Source organism: Ornithorhynchus anatinus, chromosome 3, assembly GCF_004115215.2.
Source record: "Ornithorhynchus anatinus isolate Pmale09 chromosome 3, mOrnAna1.pri.v4, whole genome shotgun sequence".
Taxonomy (NCBI): Eukaryota; Metazoa; Chordata; class Mammalia; order Monotremata; family Ornithorhynchidae; genus Ornithorhynchus; species Ornithorhynchus anatinus.
The window spans coordinates 7,437,830-7,461,137 of NC_041730.1; the positions used below are offsets into that span (position 1 = coordinate 7,437,830).

The 23,308-nt window shown below is 53.3% G+C and overlaps 1 protein-coding gene across 33 annotated transcripts in view; it reads left to right on the plus strand.

Moving 5' to 3' along the window:
* The window catches only part of NRXN2 (neurexin 2), a 176,888-nt gene that overhangs the window by 15,285 nt on the left and 138,295 nt on the right, over positions 1-23,308 (plus strand). For 11 of the 33 annotated variants that reach the window (XM_039911367.1, XM_029061746.1, XM_029061768.1 and 8 more), the window contains exons 3-6: positions 881-910; positions 2,860-2,931; positions 10,253-10,554; positions 18,587-18,631. In XM_039911367.1, the coding sequence (XP_039767301.1) occupies positions 881-910; positions 2,860-2,931; positions 10,253-10,554; positions 18,587-18,631 (449 nt within the window). The remainder of the gene's footprint in view (positions 1-880; positions 911-2,859; positions 2,932-10,252; positions 10,555-18,586; positions 18,632-23,308) is intronic. The other 22 variants (XM_029061749.1, XM_029061751.1, XM_029061769.1 and 19 more) reach the window with 10 other exon arrangements.

A 23,308-nucleotide genomic window follows, 5' to 3' on the forward strand; every position in this document is an offset into this window, starting at 1 on the left:
CGTTTTCTCCTCCCTCTTGAGGCAGTTGGGAAAGCGGGGTCTTCCTCCTCCTCCCGCCGCCCGTCTCCAGACTAACGGGACTCTCTCTCTCCAGGTGGCTTTGATCTGTGTGTCGTGTTTTATTTTCTCTTCCATCTGAATCGTTTTTCTCGTTGACTTTTTTTTTTCTCTCCACACCCGGAAGAAAAAAAAAAGAGAAAAAAAGCAAAAGGAATAAGCATCGCCCTGGCCTTATGCTTCTCCTCCTTTTCCTTTTTTTTCGGCAAGAAGAAAAAAAAGAAACCAAACTTTCTTCCTCTCCCCGTGACGCCCCGCTCCACCCCTTGGCTCCGCCCGTCCTTCCCTCACACTTTCCTGCCTTCCCGCCTCTCTTTCTCTCTCCGTCTCTCTTTCTCTTTTTCTCTCTCCCACTCTCTTTCTCTCTCCTCTCCCCCACTCTCTCTCTCACTCTCTTTCTCTCCCACTTTCGCTCTCCCACTCTTTTTCTCCTCCTCTCTCTTTCCCTTTCTTTCCCTCTCTCTCTTTCTCTCTCCCACTTTCTCTCTCCTCCCCCCCTTCTCTCTCCCACTCTCTCCTCTCCCCGCCCTTTCTTTCTCTCTCCCTCTCTTTCTCTTTCTTTCTCCCTCTCCCTCCTCCTTCTTCTCCTCCTCGTCCTCTCCCGTTTCTCTCCGTTTCGGCATCGGCTCTCTCTCCCCGGCTCCCGGGCCGGGCATCTCCCCGATGCCTGTCACAAGTTAAAGGGTTTTTAAATTGTGGCAGCAGAAGGCTTTTCCCCTTCTCTCTGGCCGCTTTTGATGACTCGTGTTTTCTTTGTTTCTTCCTTCTTTTCTTTCCTTTTTCTTCTTTGTTTTGTTTTTCTCTCTCCTTCCCCTTTTCCAAGGTCCGGCTCACCTGACGCTAAGCAGCCAAGGTATGGTTTGAAGTTTTGGTTTGGTTTGGATTGGATGCCCCTCACCTGGATTCTGTTCTCTTCCCTTCCTCCCTCCCCTCCTCCCTCCACCTGTCCACTCCCCTCCACACACGTCCATTCTTTTCTTTGGGGTTGTTTTTTGGGGGGGGGAGGGGTGTTGTTTTGGTCTTCGCTCTCCCTCACCTCCTCTCCCTACCCCCACCCTCTCCATCTGCTCTCATCTCACCTTGGTTTCTGACATCACTAGATGTTTGATCTCCTGCCGCTGTCTCTGCTCACCTTTTGAGTTTCCTCGGTGTTGGTGTTTTTCTTTTATTTTTTGATTTCCCACGTACCGTTCATTCTTTCGTTTCCGAAACCAACCGAAAAGAGAAAGCATGCGCTGGAGAAAGAGGGACCAGGTCAGCCCCTCTCCCAGGCTCCCCGATCACGCCCCCGGGACCAGTCTACCCTCACCCCTTGTACAGGGCAGGGCGGGTAGGAAATGGGGAGATGCTATGACCTTGATTTTTAAGGCGGGGACACAGGCACCCCCATACGTACACGTCGGCTGCCCCTCAATAGAGGAACCAAAATTCTCTTCCTCCCGGGCCCTGCCCCTTTCCTAGTCCCCAGTCTCCCTGCCCTATCCCACACTGAGTCCTGGTCCCCATCTGCTAGGAATGACTAGTTCTCCACAGAAGCTGAGGAGCAGAAGATCCCGGCTGGACCTCTCCCTGAGGCTGTCGGGGACAGAGGGGCCCCGAGGCTGGGGCTGGGGGATTGCGGTGTCCCTGGGGAGTGGGGAAGACAGGAAGGAGAAATAAGATGTCAGGGTTTGGGAAGGGGGCAGGATTGGGATGGAGCTGGAAGCTGAATTCAGGATAAAGATGACCAGACTTTTGTGGGAGGGGAGCCCCTCTTTCTGTGGGTTCAGGTGGGAAGAGTAGTGGGTGAATCTCAAAGAGATTAGACATCTCCCCTACCTCCTTCCTCCGGAGTGAGTCCCCTAGGAGTCCACCTGAATGTCCTCTCAAGGACTCTCAGATTCTCTGCCTCTGTCAACCAAGGCAGGAATCCACCCCCTTCTCCAGCAATCCTCACCCCCATCCCCTAGGCAAGTTTTATGGCTCTTTAGCTGCATTCTACCTACCTACAGCCCTTGGGGCTCTGGCAGGTCCTCCCCATGACCCCCTGTGACCCATTCGGTGTCCCAGCCCAGGTGTGCAAGGCGTGGTGAATGGCAGAGTGTGCAGAGAGGCCCGCAAGTGTGAGCTGGGAAGGTCACAGGTCTCCAGGTCTCCAGGACCTGGAGGGCATCTGCCTGAGTGTGCAGGGTTGACTGTTCAGGAGTTGGGGGTGCCCCCGGGGCTCAGCGTTCTGGGGACTGAGTGGGACCCCTCCCTGGGGTGAGTGTGCCTTTGGCTGCGTCTCCTCACCCTTCGCACCCAAGGCCGCCTGGTGAGGCCCGAGCCAGGAAGTCCTGGAGGTGAGAGCCAGGTCTTCCCGTGCCCGAGGTGCCCACGTAGAAGGCGTGAGGGTATGAGGGAAAGGGGCGAGACAGGAACGACCTAGCTTATGCTGCCCTGCATCAGTTTGATTGTGCAAATGGGCGTCCAGGCCTCCGAAGCCCTCTTGGGGGTGATTTGACCTGGGCGTGAGAGTGACAGATGGGGCACATGACCCCACAGTGGGGACAGGAAGGACCGTGAGTCCAGGAGTGGAGTGGCAGAAGGCGAGGTGCCTGTGTGAGTCGGTGGCATGGAGCTCCCTGAAATCCTGGCCCGGAGAGCACGAGGGGGTACTCTTGGGTACAACCCAGCAGGGGTGAAGAACCCAAGATCACTTGTACCAGCAGGAAAGGCCACAACGATTGGTGCAGAGGCCCAGCCTTTGGTGGGAAGGAGGGGGCCTGTTGGGGAGGCAGGGGGCTACCCGCAGTGCCTGACTCCCCGGTTCTGCTTCTCCAGTAGGGTCCTTACTGTTCTCCGAGGGGGGGGCCGGGCGAGGAGGAGCCAGCGATGTGCACCAGCCCACAAAAGGTCAGTGACCCCACAGCCCCTCCTGACCCCACCCAGTGGGGATTGGTGGGGTGGGAAGGGGAGGTTACCCTCCCCTAGGGGAAGCTGCATTATGGGAACACTCTGTCTCTCTCTCTCCCCCTCCCCCCCATCACCAAACCCAGAAATGCCTCTCCCTCCTCATCCTCCTTTCCAGAACCCAGGGATCCTGCCCCCTCCTGTCTCCCAGCCCCAGTTTTCACTTGAGGCTTTCCTTCCTTTTTAGAACAAGACATCCTTCTTGCTCGTCCCTGGCCAGCCTCCCTCAGACCCTGGCTTTCAATCAATCAACGGCATTTGTTAAGCACCTACTATGTGCAGAACACTCTACTAAGCTCTTGGAAGAGTACAGTTCAACAGAATCGACAGACATGGCCCCTACCCACAATGAGCTTGCAGTCTAGAGGGGTTTCTCTCTCCCATCCCAATCCAGCCCTTCTCCCTTCCTTCTTTCCCATCCCTCTCTGTCAGGCCTTCCTATTTAAGCGCTCCTAAAGGTGGGAGTGGATCAGACTACAACTTCCATCAGCCCTTGGGGCCACAGCCAACGTGGCCACAGCCAACGTGCCTGCCCCTTTGCTTGACCTGGAAGTTTGGCTATTCCAGGCCGGTAGGCCAGCCTTCCCTAGGTGGTGGGGGTTGAGGGGCTTGCTAGTTCCTACCCCCAGGGCCGGATGGGAGTCGTAGTCTCTGTTCTCTGCAAGAAGCTGCTGGGTGGAAGCCGAGAGGGGAGAACACCTCTTGTTGCCCTCTCCCCAGGCCTGTTTTGAGAAGCAGCGTGGCTCAGTGGAAAGAGCATGGGCTTTGGAGTCAGGGCTCATGAGTTCGAATCCCAGCTCTGCCACTTGTCGTCTGTGTGACTGTGGGCAAGTCACTTAACTTCTCTGTGCCTCAGTTCCCTCATCTGTAAAATGGGGATTAAGACTGTGAGCCCCACGTGGGACAACCTGATTCCCCTATGTCTACCCCAGCGCTTAGAACAGTGCTCGGCACATAGTAAGCGCTTAACAAATACCAACATTATTATTATTATTATTGTGCTCCCCTCTTCCCCTGCCGGCTTCCCCGGAGAGCCATACTCCTGTCACATCAATGCGACACCCGCTAGCACCACATTCCCTCATCCACTAAATGAGGCTACCCTGGGGACCAGCCCCGCTCCCCGCCATCTCTCCCTGCCCCTCCTCCTCCCTGGGTCACATTCAGTCACTGCTGACCCCTCCCTTCCTCCATCCCCCCCCACCATCTCTCCTTCCCCCTCCCTAGCTTTTCATGGGTCCTCTTACCATCTTCTCATTCCCCCTTTCTGCACACCTCTGTTGGCTTCAACCTCTTCTCTCTTTCACACCAACCAGGCCCGCACATGGAGTTAAGCTGGGGTATAGCGGACCCTCCAGGACCAAACCCCCAGGTTCTCTCAGACATCTGGGGGGTTAGGGCAGTCCGAGGGACCCTAGAGTTTATGATTCTCTGCTTGTCCAGGCCTGGTTGGCTCTTTACTCATTGATCCCATTCTGTCCCAATCTCTGTCAGACTGTCTGGCTCTGTGTTTTTCTTAACCATCTTTTGCTCTTCTGTTGTTTCCCGCTGACTTTCCCCCCTCCCTCACCCCAAATTCCTGCATTCCCATCCTGGGATGGGGCCCACCGGGCCAAAGGCCAGGGCCGTGGGAGGGGAGTTGGCCAGCCACCTGTGGGAAGAGGGAGGCCGGCTGAAATTTGGGGTCAGGGGCCATGGACTGTCAGACTGAGCCAGGGTTTTTTGTTTTGTTTTTTAATGGTATTTGTTAGGTGCTTACTATGTGCCAGGCAGGGTACTAAGCGCTGGGGTCGATATAGAGGTTGGACACAGGGTTGGCAGTTTGGGGCAGGATTAGTGGAGTGGGGATATGCTTGACCAGTGCAGGGTGGTCCATGCCACACCCCTAGTTCTCCTCAGTTTCCCCCACCATTCATTCAATAGTATTTCAATAGTATTTATTGAGCACTTACTATGTGCAGAGCACTGTACTAAGCGCTTGACCCCCGCCCATTCCGGCAGAGCACTAAGGTAAGCACTTGGGAAAGTACACTAGAACAATAAACAGACAAATTACCTGCCCACAAGGAGTTTACATTCTAGAGAGGGAGTCAGACATTAATTAATCCCAGTGGGAGAAGGTTTGGGGTCTTGCTTTGACAGGGTGCTGCGGCCCACTCTGGAGCAACCCAAAGCCCCCAGGAGAGCTCTGGCCTCCAGAAGGATTGGCCTAGGGCACCCTCCAGGCTGGATTCCCATTCCCGGAATCTCCCGTGGGGCCCAGGAGTAAGGGCTGCCCCCGAGGGTCCAGCCTTCATGGGAAAACCTTTCCCCAGGGTGGGGGGGTGTCCTTCCATGGGGACACAACTGCTGCTTATCTAAGCTCGCTGTGGGCAGGGAATGCGTCTGATGTTATATTATACTCTCCTAAGTGCTAGTACAGCGCTTTGCACATAGTAGGTGCTCAATACATATGATTGAATGAATGAATAATTCAATCAATCAATCTGCCTTGGCCAGCCTGTAACCCTGAGGGAAAGGGCTCCAGACTGACCCGATAGCTCTCTAATAATAATACTTATGGTACTTGTTCAGTGGTTACTATGTGTCAAGCACTGTTCTAAGTGCTGGAGTAGATACAAGTTAATCCACTTGGTCACAGTCCCTGTCCCACATGGGGCTCACAGTCTTAACCCCCATTTTACAGGTGAGGGAACTGAGGTCCAGGGAAGTGAAGTGACTTGCTCAAGGTCACACAGCAAAGATGTGGTGGAGTTGGGATTAGAATCCATGACCTTCTGAATCCCAGGCCTGTGCTCTATTCACTAAACCATGCTGCGTCTCAATCCCGAGGGATTCTTTCTGAAACCCTCCAAAGCCCTTCAAACTTTGGCTGCCAAGTTCCCCTGGGATACAGGGAGGGAACTTGGCTGTGAAGCGGGAAGCTAAAACAACCCCTCAGGCGAGACCCCTCTCCTCCTCTCTCCAGCCTCCCCCCAGCTCTAGCTCTCACTGAACTTTCTCGGAGCCCCATGGCTGTTTCCCTCTTTAACCCCGGCCTGTTTTGTCTTCGCCTCCTATATTCCTTTTCCAATTCCCTCCCTTTGTGTCTTCTGCCGAGTTTCCCTCTCTCTTCCCTCGCTGCTTCTCCTTCCAACCCCTTACAGTCTTCTCTCCCACCCCACCAGACATTCTTCCTCTTTGAATGGCCTTTTTTTCTCTTTTCATCGTTCCCCATCCTCCCCCTCCTTGTCTTCTCTCTCCTTCCCCCTTCTTCTTCTCTCCCTTGACCCTGAGGGAGGATGGGGCTTTTCAGGGCTGGGACATCTCCAGCGGACCTCTCCCTCCCAGGTCCAGGAAGCGGGTGATGCCAGCTGCAGTGGGTTCCTGTGCCAGGCCCTGGGGTGGCAGCTGGCACCTTGGCATTTGGGCAGCAGTGAGGACAGAATCTGTGGGCAGTGGGCCCGGGTCAGGCCCAGGTGGGGACAGGGAGGGGGAGGAGCAGTGCTGAGGGGTGGAAGCAGGGGAATGGAAAACTTGCAGATGCTCAGACCACGCCGGCCCCCCCAGACCAGCTCATCCCTTGGGGCCCGCACCATCACCCCGCTGGGAGGGGCAGACTCCGGAGGACAGAAAACACGGCTTTCCGTGCTTTTCCTATATCTTAAGTTAATTTTCAGGGATTTTCCCTGGGGGGGCATTCCTTCTCTAGGATTTTTCTCTGTGGGGTGGAGGTCCCAGGGGGAAAATCCCCAAGAATTAACTTTCAATTTAGAAAACTTGAAAAGCTGTGGATTCCCCTCTGTCCTCTATCCTCCCCCCGAGTTTCACCACTACCTGGGGGCAGAGGAGGGCAGCTCACTGCCCCCTGGATGGCATCTTCTGGGGCACCCTCACAAGGACATGTGTGTGCGTGGAGTTATGAGCCCACAGACACTAGGACAGGCAGTAGAGATGCACAGGCGCACAGACACCGGGACAAGCAGTCACAGACACAGGCACATAGACTGTGGAACAGGTAGTTACAGACACACTGCAACAGGTAATCACTCATTCAGTCATATTTACCGAGCGCTTATTGTGTGCAGAGCACTGTACTAAGCACTTGGAAAGTACCATTCGGCAACAGATAGAGACAATCCCTACCCAACGACAGGCTCACAGTCTAGAAGGGGGGAAACAGACAACAAAACAAAACAAGTAGACAGGCATCAATAGCAGTCACAGATGCACAGACACTGGAACAGGCAGGCAGACGCACAGGTACACAGACATTGGAATGGGCATTCACAGGTACACAAAGGCAAAAAAATGCTGGAATGAGCAGTCAGAGACAACCAGGCACACAGATACTGGATCATGCCGTCAAAGACGCTCAGTCAGTCAGTCAATCGTCTTTACTGAGCAACAGCCATAGGTACACAGACACTGGAACAGGCAGCCAGAGATGTACAGACTCTGGAACAGGCAAGTCAGAGACTCACAGGCACACAGACACTGGAATGGTCAGTCACAGATGCACAAAGGCAAAAAAACCCCCACTGGAACGGGCAGTCAGAGATGCACAGGCACACAGACACTGGAACAGTCAGTCAGGGATGTTCAGTCAGTCCGTTGTATTTATTGAGCAACAGGCACAAGCACACTGACACTGGAACAAGCAAGTCAGAGACTCACAGGCACACAGATGCTGGGACAGGCATCCAGAGACGCACAGGCACACAGTCACTTGAACAGGCCTGGGCACAGACACTCAGATACAGTAATATGTTCAAACAAAGAATCCTCTCCACCCATGTCGACAGTCATTTTGAGCACAGGGGCGACAAGGGAACAGGAGTTGTAAAGGGGAAGACTGGAAGGGGGCAGGCTTCAGAGAACTCTTAGGTCAGCGAGTCACCATTTTGGGTCTTTTCAGCCCCCTTTGGAATCTTTTAGGTCTTGATTGAGAGCTGGAAGGGGCGAGGCTGAGAGACTGGGAGGCTGGGCCAGCAAAAATGGGGGCTGTGGCCCCCTTCGCCTCCATACTCGCCTCAGCACTTGCCAAATAGCATGGCCTAGTGGAAAGAGCCCGGACCTGAGAGTTAGAGGACCTAAACTCTAATCCCAGCTCTGCCACTTGCCTGCTACGTGACTTGGGCAAGACACTTCACTTCTCTGGGCCTCAGTTTCCTCATCTATAAAATGGAGATTAAGACTGTGAGCTCCATGTGGGACACAGATTGGGTCCAAACTATCTTGTATCTATCCCGGTGCTTAGTACAGTGTCTGGTACATAGAAAGCTCTTAACAAATACCATTAAAACAACTAAGAACCTGTGATCCCACTCACCCCCCAGTTTACCCAGAAGCCACCGACCCTGGCCCCAGAGGCCGCTGCAGGTCAACGCACTGCCCTTTTTGTGGCAGAAACATAGGGACTCCCCAAAGAGGCCCCCAGACCTAGAACCACCCACAGGAAGACATAAGGCCCTGGCTCATCTGCTGACCCAGAAACTCACCTGGTGACTCAATCATTCAACCAATCAGTGGGATTTATTGAGTGCTTACTCTGTGCAGAGCACTGGACTAAGCACTTGGGAGAGTACAGTATAACAGAGATGGTAGACATGATTCCTGCTCTTGAGCTTTACACTTCCTCCTTGCCACGCCTCCCCTCTACCTTTTCGGAACATTGGTTTGAGCAGAGGGGGAGGGGAAAGGAATATGAGGACCAGAGAGTCTTCTGGGTAAGGGGGTTGGGGTGGGCCCGGGATGCTACTGCTTGCCCAAAGTCACACAGCGGACAAGTGAGAACCAATGTGGCTCAGTAGAAAGAGCACAGGCTTGGGAGTCAGAGGTCATGGGTTCTAATCCCGACTCCACCACTTGTCAATTGTGTGACTTTGGGCAAGTCACTTAACATCTCTGTGCCTCAGTTACCTCATCTGTAAAATGGAGATTAAGACGGTGAGCTCCACGTGGGACAATCTGATCACCTTGTAGCCCTCCCCCCAGCACTTAGAACAGTGCTTTGCACATAGTAAGTGCTTAACAAATACCATTATTATTATTATTATGTGGCGGAGTTGGGATTAGGACCCACAGCTTCTGACTCCCAAGCCTGCGGTCTTTCCACTAAGCCTCGCTGCTGCTTCTCCAGAAAAAGCCCCTGACTGCCTCCCCCGCCCTCCGGGGTCCCCGCAGAGAACACCCTATGTGGCCTGGGGTGGACACCCTCCCCCTTCAGTGAGTTGCTGCCTAGCTGTGTCCCTGTACTCTGTCATTTAACCAGCCGATGGAATTTACTGAGTGCTTTTTGTACGCAGAGCACTGTTCTAAGCGCTTGGGAGAATTCAGTATAACCAAGTTGGTAGACATGTTCCCTGTCCGCAAGGAGCTTCGACCCTGCTCTCCCTCCCACCCTCCCACTGGACTTACTTGCCACAGCTGCCCCCCTCCCCCGGTCAAACTTCATCAGTCAACTGTATTTATTGAGTGCTTACAGTGTGAGAATACAGTTAACAGACACATTCGCTGCCCACAATGAGTTTACAGTCTAGAGGGTGTTTATTAAGTGCTTGGGAGAGGACGATATAACAGACACCTTCCTTGCCCACAACGAGCTTACCGTCTACTCCTCCTTGGATCCTTGATTGCCCCCTCCTGCTTAGGCATCCCACCTGTTGCCTGGCCCCTACTCCTGCCACTCTCTTGCCCTCTCCCCCTGGAGTCATGAGCCCCCTTGGGTGGCCCCCTCTGACCACCCATCCTGGACCCTCAGACCAGAGAGGCAAGGAGGTTCCAATCTCTCCACTGAGCAAGGAGTGCCCACTGGGGCCCAGAGTTTCTAGCTCTGGGAGGCACGAAGGTGTAGGGGTGGCTCAGGCTCAGGTTCAGTGTCCCCAACTCCCGGCTCCCAGGCCGGCTCACATTGACGCAATGGTTGGGGTGAGAGAGCAGGAGAGTGGTCGATGAACCTCATCCGGTGACAGCTTAATTGGCAGCTGTCGGGGTGACAGACGCTTCCCGCCCAGAGCACCGAGATGGGTGGAGATGGGTAGAGAACTGATGCCCGGCTGGACGGATGACTGGATCCTGGGTAGTAGGGTGGGCGGAGGCGAGCTGGGGCCCGGGAGTTTGAGCCCTATGCTATGGGAGCAGGGTAAGAAGGGGGGACTTCTGGGTCTCAGGAGGAGGTAAGGGGAGGCCAGATGAAGGGGCGGGGGAGAAGAGAGGGTGTCAGATGCTCGACTTCTGGCCCCTCACCTCCCTTGTCACCCCCACCCCGCGTCCCCACCTCCAGGGAAGGAGGAGTATGTGGCGACCTTCAAGGGCAACGAGTTCTTCTGCTACGACCTGTCCCACAACCCGATCCAGAGCAGCACGGACGAGATCACGCTGGCCTTCCGCACTCTGCAGCGCAACGGGTTGATGCTGCACACCGGCAAGTCGGCTGACTACGTCAACCTGTCCCTCAAGGCCGGGGCCGTGTGGCTCGTCATCAACCTCGGGTCGGGCGCCTTCGAGGCCCTCGTCGAGCCCGTCAACGGCAAGTTCAACGACAACGCCTGGCACGACGTCCGGGTCACCCGCAACCTGCGCCAGGTAGGGGGAGCGGAGGGCGCGGGGGCTGGCACGGGATGGGCACAGGGGGCACCCCGGAGGACCGGGTGAAGATGGCACGGAACGGGCACTGGGGCGGGCAAGAGGCTGACGTCGGATAGGCGCTGGGGAGGAGGGTGAGGTCTGGGGCATGGGAGGGATGAGGACAGAGGAGGAGTGGCTGTGCGGGGGGAAGGGTCAGTTCAAGGACAGGGGTGGGGGCAGAGTGTGAGGGGGTAGAGAATGGGGTCATCAGAGGGTCAGCAAGTGGAGGGTGGGGTTTGACAGGGGTTGGACAAGAGCGGGCCAGGGTTGGGGTGGAGACTAGACCCAGGGGGTCAGACTAGGTTGGAGTGTGAAGAGTAGGGGCTGGCAAAAGGATTTTGAAAGAGAGGAAGCTAGGGCAAGTGGGGAGATCGGAAAGGGAGTGGTGGGGCAGAGGTCTGGGCTGGACATTTTGGTCCAGACAGGGTGGGTATATTGAAGAAGAGGTGGCAGAGGAAGGGAGAATAAGGTGGTCTGGGCCTTGGGGGTGAACAGGCCCGGGCAGCCCTAGTTCCCATCAAGTGCTGGGCAGGCATGTATGGATTAGTATTTGGGGCATAGTGGTAGGCATGGAGACCTCTACAGTGGGCTGGAGGCTGGAGAGAAGGACCCTGAGAGTGGAGGTACCAGAGGCAAGGCCTGAGCAAAGTGGGGCTGGAGGACCAAGGCCAGGTACCGCCAGGAGGAGTGTGTGAGGCCCAGGGTGACGCTAGAAGCAGGATGACGGGGTGACAGGGCCCGTGTAGCAAAGCGAGGGCCGGGGGAAGCAGAGCAGGGGATTAGGGTGGAATTTGAGGTGAGGGGGCTCCCTTGGGGCTTGGATTGGCTAGGTAAACCCAACATTAGGGACACTGTGCCCTTGTCAGCCCAGCCCACCTCAGCTTGGTCCTCATAGTTCCCAGAGGACTGCTCTGCCCCAGGACACTCTGGGATTATACAGTTTATTATAAACCTGTATATACATATATATAATTACATATTATAATAATGTTAATAATGACTGTGGTAGTTGTTAGGCACTTACTATGGGCCAAACACTGTACTACGCAATGGGACAGATACACGGTAATCAGGTCCCACCTAGGGCTCACAGTCTAAGTGGGTGGGAGAACAGGTATTGAATCCCCATTTTGCAGATGAGGGAATTGAGGCCCAGACAAGTTAAGTAACTTGCCCTAAGGTCACACAGCAGGTACAAGATGGAGCCGGGATTAGAACCCAGTTCCTTTGACTCCCAGGGCCTCGCTCTTTCCGCTAGGCCACGCTGCTTCTCAATTTATGTGAACCATATGAACCATGCTCCTGGGGCTCAGACCTTTTGAGAGTCCCAGAGGTGGGCCGGATCCCTGTTCTAGGAGAGGCTGTATAATAATGATGGTATTTGTTAAGCGCTTACGATGTGCCAAGCACTGTTCTAAGTGCTGGGGTAGATACAAGATAATAGGCTGTCCCACGTGGAGTTCACGGTCTTAATCCCCATTTTACAGATGAGGTAACTGAGACACAGAGAAGTTAAATGGTTTGCCCAAAGTCACCCAGCGGATAAGTGGCGGAGCCAGGATTAGAACCCATGACCTCTGACTCCCAAGCCCATGCTCTTTCCACTAAGCCATGCTGCTTCTCCACGCTGTATGCCTGGGCTAGGAGCCCTCTGAGTCCTCTGCCGGGACTTAGTGGTCTCTTCCCAAGTCCTTTCCCAGGTCTCCCCCAATTCCCTTCCAGTTCCTCTCAATTCTCTCCCAGGTCTCTCCCAGGTCACCCCACGCATAACCCCCCTGCTCCACTTTGAATCTGTCTAGGTGCAGCCTCAGCCCCCCCAAGTTCCTCATTTCTCACACTGGTTCCTCAGAGTTGTGACCTTCATAGTCCCGAAGTCCCTGCCCATCTCCCGATTGATTCCTGGACCCTCGAGGCCCAGATTCAGCCCTCTGAAAGGGCACACCCTCTCCTCCCTCTGGGCAATGGGCTGTGCTTTGCTCTTGGGCAGAACTCTTGCCTCCCTAGGTACTAGAGGGGTGATCCCAGTATGAGTTGGGGAAAACTGCCTCCCAGAGGAGCCCTCCCCTCCCCTCCTCTGATTTCTCCCACACACCTCAGTGATGCTATTCCCCCCCCACCCCCACCCCTACCTGCTGTAACATCGTTTACTAATCGTAAAAAGATTTTTCCCCATCCCACGGCCACCAGGCCACACTGACAGTGCTGCTCATCCTCCTCCTCTTCCTTGTCCTCCTCCTCGTCCTCATCGTCCTCCTCCCTCTCCTCCTCCAGCCCTTCCAAGAAACGCAGCTCCACAAGCCTCTGAGGCACTGACCCTGACCCGGTTTTGCACATTACTAATTTCACCCCTGCTCCAGCCTCTCTCATGCAGACAACAGGCCCCGTCACTCCCGGCCTGGTCCTTCGTTCCCTCCTCTTGCCACTGCCATTGGATCTTCCCCATCTCCACCGAGCCCGGAGCCCCCCCCGGCTCTCCCCATCTCCCCCACAGACCCCTCTCCCCTTCCTGCTTTGCTCCTGCCCCACTGGGCCTCTCTGCTCTCCCCAGCACTGAACCACACTGATAGATTGATTGATCGGCTGAGGTTTTCAGGGGCATGGGTAGGACCATCCACTGGACCTGCATATGCCATGGATCTGTCTAAATTCTCCTGCTGCCACATATATATCGAGGCAGGCACGCACGGACACACACACGCATCCGTCCTTCATACTCGGAGACAGCACCGACAGTGAAGTTCACTCAAGAGTGTATATGTGGCAGAAAAAGCCAATGTGAGACCTTCTGCCTTGGCCATATCGGTCACACAGTTGCACCGGCTACTGCTGCACTTAAGACTGAAAGTCACTGTCCCTTAGTCTTTTCCCTTTGCTGCTCAATTTCTTCTCTATCGCTCCGCTCCCAGACTCCCCGGTTTGCTTTTCTGGCCCCTTCCGAGCATAATTTCTGCTTCTGGAGGAGAACGGCGGGCTGAGGCTCCAGCCAGTGGGCAGACAATCCCTACAAGACAAATGGAATATCGGAGATGGAGGGTTAATGAGCCCACCACTGCTGGCTATGGCCCGGGGAGGGAATCTAGAGAAGGTGGCCTCCACACCCCCTAGGACTCCGAGCTGGAACGGGGCTGCCTCGTTGGGACAGGGCCAAGGTGACCAGGAGTGAGCTCTCCCTCAGACACAGGGGCCCTCGGGGGCCCTGAGTGGGTGGGCTCCGGGCCTCCTTCCCAGATGGCCCCTGGCCCGGCGGGGGAGGTGGGCTCTGGGAGGACATGAGGACAAGTCACCCTCCGAGCCTCCACTCCATCAAGTGACCATGCTAGCTACTGGGCTCTTTGGAGAGCCCACAGGGCCCATTTCCTCCCCCGCTGAATCCCTTGGACCAGAGGAAGGCCAATCCTGACCCCATAATAATAATAATAGTAATAATTATGGTATATGTTAAACACTTACTAAGTGCCTAGCACTGTACTAAACCCATAGGTAGATACAAGCAAATCGGATTGAACACAGTCCCTGCCCCACATGGGGCTCACAGTCTGAACCCCCATTTTACAGATGATGTAACTGAGGCCCAAAGAAGTAGTGATTTGCCCAGGGTCACACAGAAGACAGGTGACAGAGCCTGGATTAGAATCCATGACCTTCTGACTACCAGGCCCGTGCTCTGTCCACTACTCTACGATGCGTCTCCTACTGTTGTCGCCATAGTCTCCACAGAAACCTCAGGCCTCTGCCTCGGGGCCTTGGGCAAAAGCCAACGTGTTCCCAGGCCGAGAGCTGTATTAGACTTCTTCATTGGAGTTCTCAACTACCCCTTTCTCTTTCAGTAGCCCCCATCCCCTCAGAGGATCCCTAGGAAAGGAGGAGGTGTCGGTCCGTTGGGGCCCTGTGGTGGCCGACCGGTGCCCTTGCCTCACACTCATCAGAAACCCACGTGCAGAGGAGGTCCCCCACTCAGTGAAGCCCACTCCTCTGACTTTCCGACCCTCTACAGAGGAGGAGAAAGAGCAGCCTTGAGCGGCTCTGCCTCATGGCTATGGTTGGCCTCGGCTGGCCCTGGTTGGGCCCTGGGGAATGCGGGCCTAGTCATAACCATGTCCACCCATTGTTCCTCTCTGACTAGGCAGGCCCCTCTCCATCTCTTGCCCCAAGACCATGAATGTTGTTGCTGCTCTTGTTTTGTACTTAGCTTCCCCTGGCCCCTCTTCCCCCTTTCCCCCAACTCCCCTCTCCCAACCTCCCAGCGACTCACTGGATGTCATCAACTTGATCCAGTTAATGTTCCTAATTATCCTCCTTCTAACCCCACTCCTCCTCCTCCCGTTACTAATTCTAACACCATACCCCCACCAACCTGGTTGATTGATGGGTTAAATGATGAAACTCTAATCCCCTTAGGCTCCCCCCGCCCCGACCTCCAGGTCCTATGACCCCTACACCCCCTATTTCCTAACCCTCTTTTCCTGTACTCCTCCCCTTCCATCTCTCCTCCTTGACTGTTGACTTATTCACCCTTTTCTACCCAGCCCGTTAAGGCCTTATGAATTCTCTTCATTCAAAACCCACCATTTCCCCCAATTTTAACAGTGCTGCCATTCCTCTTTAGCGATTTGGATAGCATTGCTCGTAACAACCCTGTTACTAAACCCCTGCCACCAGTTAAGCCACTATGGGGGATTGGGCTGCTTTCATGCCTGTGACTTGGCTGTTGGCTTATTGCAAAGTAATACTGTCCCCACTGCTTCCGTGTGTGTGGGACAGGGACTGTGTCTGATTGGCTTCTCTTCTGCCTTCACCAGCATTTAGTGCTTGGTCCCTGGCACATAGAAAGCACTTAATAAATGCCACTACTGACTTTTACGCAAACACTCCTAGGTGTACAAGGAGTATTGTGGGAAATGTCTGGGTTGGCATCCTAGAAAAGTTTTTGCTGGGCCACGAATAAAGCTACTCTCTGACCTAGTGGATAAAGCATGGATCTGGAGCCTAATCCTGGCTCTGCCGCTGGCCTGCTATGTGACCTTGGGCAAGTCACTTAACTTCTCCTTGCTTCAGTTTCCTCAACCACAGAATGGGGATTCGACACCTGTTCTCCCTCCTACTTAGGTTGAGTCCATACGGGACAGTGACTGCCTCCAACCTAATTAGCTGGTATCTATGCCAATGTTTAAATCAGTCCTTGACACATAGTAAGCGCTTAACAAATACCATTAAAAATATGCACCAACTCTTCCTGTATTTTTCCATTTCTGTTAATCCTAGCTGAGTTCTGGAACTCCGACAGAGTTTTCAATGATCCTATATGGCCTCAAATATCTCCTTCTAGGTGCAATAATGAAATATTTCCAATGTTATCCCTGCTAACTCTCCCAAACCCTTAGAACAGGGCTCCGCACAGAGTGGGTGTTCAATAACAAGTATCGATCGATTGCTGACTATTCTGTATCCTCTTCTCATGTTGCAATTTAAACTGCAGTTAAGCCACACAGCACTTTTATTTTCCCAAAGCGCTTTCACATTAGTGGCCTCATTTTAGCCTCATCATCAGTGGTATTGATTCAGGGCTTATTGTGGGCCGGTTACTGTACTAAGTGCTTGGGAGAGTAGAATACAACAGAGTTGGAAGACATGTTCCCTGTCTCACGGCGCTTCTGTGAGGAAGGGAGAGAAAGGCTTTATTCCCAATTTGCAGATGAGGAAACTGAGACCCAGAAAGGTTAACTGACTTGCTGAGGTTGTAGAGCAAGGCCAGTGGGGATGAGTTCATACTATTTCTACCAGTGATGAATTCTCTGGGTCCTTAATTTCTCCTTTGCTCCTTACTCAACCACCTGGAGAATTTACCTGAATACTTTCCTAGTCCTTTGATCACCCCTTAGGCCAGTGGCAGAGCTGGGACTCAACCCTGTGTCTTCTGACTCCCAGTCTTGTGCTCTTTCCACTAGGCAACACTACCTCCCCTGCCTCTGCTGCCCATCAGGATACTTGGCTTGATCCTGACCTGGGACCACAGGAGCAGTGGGCCCAATCCCTCACAAAGCTGGGTGAACAGGCCTCTCGGCCTCTCATCCCTGGTCTCTGACAAGATCTGAGAAGATTAAACTGGGGTTGAAAAGACCCCTACATGAGCTCTTTGAAATCTGTCCCCCCTCAGGCTCCATCCCCATTAAAATCCTTATCCTCTCCCCACCCCCTGCACGCCAAAGGAATAACTGTCTCTGTGCTCAGGACCATTGTTGAAAGGAATCCCCCTGAAGATAAAGCCAGTTGGGATGTCTCTATGCTGCTGGTCCAGCTGGGTCTCTCCTTAGGTATCAATGCAGGATGGGAGGAAGATGTTGGAGTGGGAGCGAGTGGATGGGAGCAGGACCCCTCTCTGGGGAAGAAAAACTTAAAAGTCCTAAAAAAGGGGTATGGAGAGGTGGGAGAAAGGATGGAGACATCATCGGAAGCTCAGGGAATCCAACCGATCTGGAGGCTTGGACAGAGGAAGAGAAGGAGGAGGATGTAATCTGGGGAAATCAGAAGGGGCAAAAGAGTGAGATGGGATGGAAGGATGGATGATGAATGGAAGGGGAAGGTGGAAAGGGGATGGGAAGAGTCTTGGGCTCTTTGGGAATCACGAGGTAATGTGGGGTTGCTGGGGGGGAGGGATTATGGGGTGGGGGCGGTGGTCGGAAGAAGAGATGAAGTCAATGTGGTGGGCGAGTGGTGGCGGTCGGGTCAGCTGGATACTGTTGGGAGAGAAGATCTCTGGGGTGCTGGGGGATCACCACCTCCCCGTTCCGGTGATCATCTACCTCTTCCTTTCTGGGCGAAGAGACACAGTACAAATGGGAGAAGCTGGGAGGGGGAGGTTCCCTTGGCTTCCCGAGACCCATTTCCCTGACACCCACCCCCCCACTCCTCAGAAAAAGCAGACATTATGGTTCTTCCCCCATTATGGTTCTGGGCCTCTCCCCCGGAACTCACGTAAAGCCCCATCACACCCAAGGGCTAAGGTCCGGGACAACTGGTGGTGCCGTAGGGCCCGGTTGGTCAGTCACCCCCCAATCTGCTGGATGGACCACCGCCAATCAGCCATCGGGCCTTCCATTAGCCTAGGCAGCAACTAGCCAATCGGTCAACTGGTTGGCCAATTGACCAACCAGCCTCGTGGCTTACCTAGTGGAGGGTGCAGCAGCCAGCTGTCAGGTTGACCAGTTAGAAATAGACCAATCCAACAGCCCATCCCTCTCTCACTCCCCTCTTTCCCCCCCTTTCCCTCACCAATCCTGTTATCCCCCTCCCCCTGCCACTCCCACCCCCTGCCACTTCCCCGTGACATTTCAGCTGACAGGACTTACTAATACCGCCTAGTGGGTTTGCTTCTTAACCCCCCTGCCTTCCCCCTACCCACCCCCCACCCCGTCGCCGACTCTGTGTGTGTTACTAACACGCTTAATAACCCGGGATGGAGGGTGGGTGGGTGGCGTGCGCGGGCCCAGGAACCGAACTAACCTTTCTGTCTCATCCGCGGAATGTCGGCCATCTTTAAGTCTTTGCTTTCTCGGTCCAATTCTTTTCATTGTTTCCTTCTCTACTAACCAAGATCTCTAACTGTTCCCCCTTCTCTGCAGACGGCTCTTCGGGGAGGGGGACTCGGGGTGGGCTGTGGGGAGGGGGGGAAGGAGGATCCAGGGAGGGGAAGGCCGGGCTCGGAAAACAAGGGATTTAGATTTTCTTTTCATTTTTTTTTCCACTAGATTTTTTATTTTCTTATTAAACATTAAAGAGAGGCCAGTTGGGCCCGGGGATTGGGGAGGGTCTGGTTGAGCAACAACAAAATATATATATATATATATTTCTCCTCTTTCCTTGAGTTTCACGGTTGGTCATTTTATTTTTCTTTTCTTTCATTTTGTTCTTTTGTTTTGTTTTGTTTTGTTTTTGACACACGACTCCCCCCCTCCACCTTCCCCCATCCCCTCCCCTCATATCTCCGGTGAAGCACGCAGGGATTGGACACGCTATGGTAAACAAACTGCATTACCTGGTAGATATCACTCTAATTGTCTTATCGTTTGGTTTGCCGTGGGTTTTTTTAACTGTTCGATTCTCCTTCTTTCGTTTCCTTTCTTTATTGGTTGAGTTCCCCCTTCGTTCTGCTCTTCCGATTGGTTCTTGCGTTCTGGACGATCTCTGGATTTTCTTCTCTCTCCTGAGTTGTTTTCTCCTTTTTTTCTTTTTCTTTTTCCTTTAATAAAACAAACAAATGAGACCAAAAGTCAAATGGAAATCCAAAAAATTTGGCCCTCCCCACCCCTTCCCCCCCCACCAACCAATTGAGCCCCGCAGCCAGAGGGCACTTGGCGGGCCCCGGGGTCCCACTCTGATGTGGGCGGCCTTGGCTAGCCTGCGGGCACCGGGAATTTTCCTTTGCTTTTCCTCTTTTTCTTCTTTTTCTTTTCTTTCTTTGGTTTAATTTCTTTCTTGGTCTCCTGAAAATCCATGGAAAACACCATCCCATGACATGCTACTGCTCTGCTCACCGTTAGTTCCCGGCCCGGGACCCCTTGGGGCTCAGAGGGGGGCCACGGGCCAGATCCCCTTGGCAGTCAGCTGAGTTGGGGAGGGGGATCTATTAGGCGGGGGGGATCAGGCCGGCATGTCGGGGAGGGGCCTGCAGAGTCCCGTCAGGCCCCCCGGGCCTGGCATCACCCAAGTTGGCACCAGCTATTGGCATCAGGGTCTATCCCAATCCAGGGGTCCAGGCTGGCTGCCGGGGCAACCGACCTCCTCTCTCTGCTCCAGGGTGGGCTCAACCTCTCTCCCCCTCCATTCTGCATGGCATGAAGGGTCTTTCTCCCCACACCCCAGGGACAGTGTCCTGTTCTCCCCCAAACCGCTCTGCAGCTCCCGACTAACACTGTGTCTCACATTGTCTTCCCTCCCCCATCTCGCACTCTCTCGCCCCACCCCCTCCCACCCTGTTACCTCGCATGCTCTGTGGAAGGGGCTGATTTTCTTCCAGGTTGGGGATGAGAGACTAGGCAGGGGCGGCAGGGGGGTGGGAGATGCAGCCTCTGGGCTTTCCTCAGGATGTGTGGGGGCGGTGAGTTCCATCATGTGTGTGTTGTGGTGACTGTGTGTGGGGGGTGGGTGTGAGTGCAGGTATGGGGGGGGTGTATGCATGTGTGGTGTGGTGTATGCGTGTGTGGTGTGGTGCATGGTGTGTGTGTGGTGTGGTGAGTGTGGGCCTGTGTGGTATATGCCTGTGTTCTTGGTGTGGGGGGGTTGTGAGTGCAGGTATGTGTGGTATATACATGTATATGGCGGTGTGTGTGGAAGTGGGGGCTGAGTGTCGGCGGGTGCGTGGGATGATGAGCCAAGGGGTGGGTTTCCAGGTGGGTGGGAGGACGGGTGATGAAAGTCAGAGGGATAACGGGCTTCCCGGGAGGTTCACGCAGGGCCTTTGGCCTACGAATGTGTGTGCTCGCCCCGAGGTGGCCAGCTCAGTCCGCTCCGAGTCTCTGACCCTTCGGCAACCCTGCGGCCTGTACCACAACCTTCCACGGGTCCCCCGCGTTGAGGTCCTGGAGATGGGCTTTGTTATTTTGTATTCTCCCAAGCACTTAGTAAAGTGCTTTGCACACAGTAAGTGCTCAATAAATCAGATTGAATGAATGAATGAATGAATGAATGAATCAGTGGGTTCGGCCCGCCGTCTGCCTCTTCCTTCCCTGGACTGGACTCCTTGGCTGGAAGGGACAACTGGGGAGGGGAAGACCCTGGCATAATGCCACAAGCTCCCCTCTTTCCCAGCCCACATTGGTGCCCTTCTTGTGAGAGTGGAGTCTGTAGGCACTGTTCTCTTTGGCCTTGAGTATCCCTCAGAAGGAGACCCTGCCCTAAATAACAGTAATAACAATAACTTGGCTTTGGTTAAGCACACACTTTGGGTCAAGCCCTGTATTAAGGGCTGGGATAGATACAGTCAGATCACAGTCCCTGTTCCTCATGGAGTTTATAAGCTAAGAGGCAAGGAAAATGGGTACTTAATTTCCATTTTAAAGGGGAGGATACTGAGGCGCAATTTAAGGGACCCATCCAAGGTCATCCAGAAGGCAACTGGCAGAGCCGGGATTAGAACCCAGGTGTCCTAACTTCCAGTCCCGTGCTCTTTGCACTGAGCCCCGCTGATTCACGCTCAGGCCCTTCCCCTGGAAATCACTCCTAGAATGAGTCCAAGTGGGGACCAAACACTGTAAAGGGCAGCGATTTCTAACCCTTTAGACTGTAAAGTCGTACTGGGCAGGGAACATGTCTATCATCTCTATGATATTGTACTTTCTCAAGTGCTTATTAGAGTGCTCAATAAATACCATCGATTGATTGGATCAGATTCCCCGCAGAGATGGCGGCTGGCACAAGTTCACTGAGGGCTGGCAGTTAATGTTGGCTCTTAATAATAGTTTTGTGGCATTCACTAAGCGCTCACTATGTGTCAAGCGTTGTACTAAGCACTGGAGTAATAATAATAATAATGTGGTATTTGTTAAGCGCTTACTATGTGCCGAGCACTGTTCTAAGTGCTAGGGTAGATACAGGGTAATCAGGTTGTCCCACATGAAGCTCACAGTCTTCAACCCCATTTTACAGATGAGGGAACTGAGGCACAGAGAAGTGAAATGACTTGCCCACAGTCACCCAGCTGAAAAGCGGCAGAGCCGGGTAGATACAAACTAATCAGGATGGACCCAATCTCTGCCCATTTGGGACTCATTGTCCAAGTTTGCACACAGTAAGTGCTCAATAAATATGATTACTAATAAAAGCAGGGAAAAGAGATACTGAATCCCCATTTTACAGATGAGAAAGTTAGGTGACTTACTCCAGGTCACACAGCAGGCAAGTGGCAGAGCCAGGACTGAAACCCAAGACTTCTGATATCCAGGCCCTTGCTCCTGCCATTGGGCCACACTGCTTCTGCTGCTCTAATCTGACAGATAATAATAATGATGATGGTATTTGGTAAGCGCTTACTATTGCCAGGCACTGTACTAAGCTCTGGGGTAGATACAAGCTAATGGGACTCACAGTTTTAATCCCCATTTGACAGAGGAGGTAACTGAGACCCAGAGAAGTGAAGTGACTTCCCCAAGGTCACACAGCAGACACGTCGCACAGTCAGGATTAGAACCCAGGTCCTTCTGACTTCAGGCCCATGCTCTGTCCACTAGGCCATAGCCTCCAGGGAGGGGTGGGAGATGAGGGAAAGGAATCTGAATCTACCCCAGAATTTAATACAGTGCTCAGCATAGAGTAAGTGCTTAACCAATACCATTATCCTTATTATTATTAAAAGAAGCAGTGCAGCCTAGTGGATAAAGCACAGGTCTGTGAGTCAGAAGGACCTGAGTTATTATCCTGGCTCTGCCACTTGTCAGCTGTGTGATCTTGAGGAAGTCACTTTACTTCTCTGGGCCTCTGTTACCTCATTTGTAAAATGGAGATTAAGACTATGAGCCCCATAATAATAATAATAATAATAATAATGTTGGTATTTGTTAAGTGCTTACTATGTGCAGAGCATGTTCTAAGCGCTGGGGTAGATGCAGGGTAATCAGGTTGTCCCACGTGAGGCTCACAGTTAATCCCCATTTTACAGATGAGGTCACTGAGGCCCAGAGAAGTGAAGTGACTTGCCCACAGTCACCAGCTGAGAAGTGGCAGAGCCGGGATTCGAACTCATAACCTCTGACTCCCAAGACCAGGCTCTTTCCACTGAGCCACGCGGCTTCTCGAGCCCCATGAGCTTCACTATGAGCCCCATGTGAGACAGGGACTGTGTCCAACCTGCTTAGCTTGTATCTACCCCTGCACTTAGTTTAATGCCTCACATATAGTAAGTGCTTAACAAATATCATTAAACAACAACAAAAAACCACAGAAAGAAACCAGAAAGCCCCTTCTCTGAGGAAACAAATCGGTGGTTTCTCTTAGTTTTCTAAAAGGAGAGCTAGGTTCTTTAGAAGCAGTGAGGTTTAGTGCATAGAGCAAGGGCCTGGGAGTCAGAAGGACCTGGGTTCTAATCCTAACTCTGCCACTTGTCTGCTGTGTGTCCTTGAACAAGTCACTTTACTTCTCTGGCCCTCAGTTGCCTCATTTGCAAAATGAGGATTAAGACTATGAGCCTCATGTGGGGCAGGGACTATCTCCAACCTGATTAGTTTGTATCTCCCCCCGCCCCGCGTTTAGTTTGGTGCCTTGCTTAAGCGCTTAACAAATACCATTAAACAACAACAACAAAAAACCCAGAAAGGAACCAGGAAGTCCCTTCAATGAACACAAATGAGTTGTTTCTTTTGGTTTTCTAAAAGGAGAGCTAGGTTCTTTCCTTTCTGGGGGACAGGGAAGTTGAAACCTCACCCAGTGGATCTGGACTAGGTGGCTGACTTTTTGTGAAAGTCCTCTCCCTCCTCTGGGGCAAACGAGGAAGGAGAAGGGGTGGTCTCTTCTCCCTCAGGCAGGGAGAAATTGGCATGAAGCTCCCCGCGCTGTCCCCTCTCAAGCCCCATGGGAATCCAGCCATTTTAAGCGTATCCTTGAGAGGAAGCCAGGGCACCTGTCCCCATGGCTCTGAAAGGGCAAAGACAAAGCCAAGGAATCCCAGAGCCTGAGAGCTAAGCCATCTAGCCACTCACAGCACTGGAAAGGGACTGTACTACTG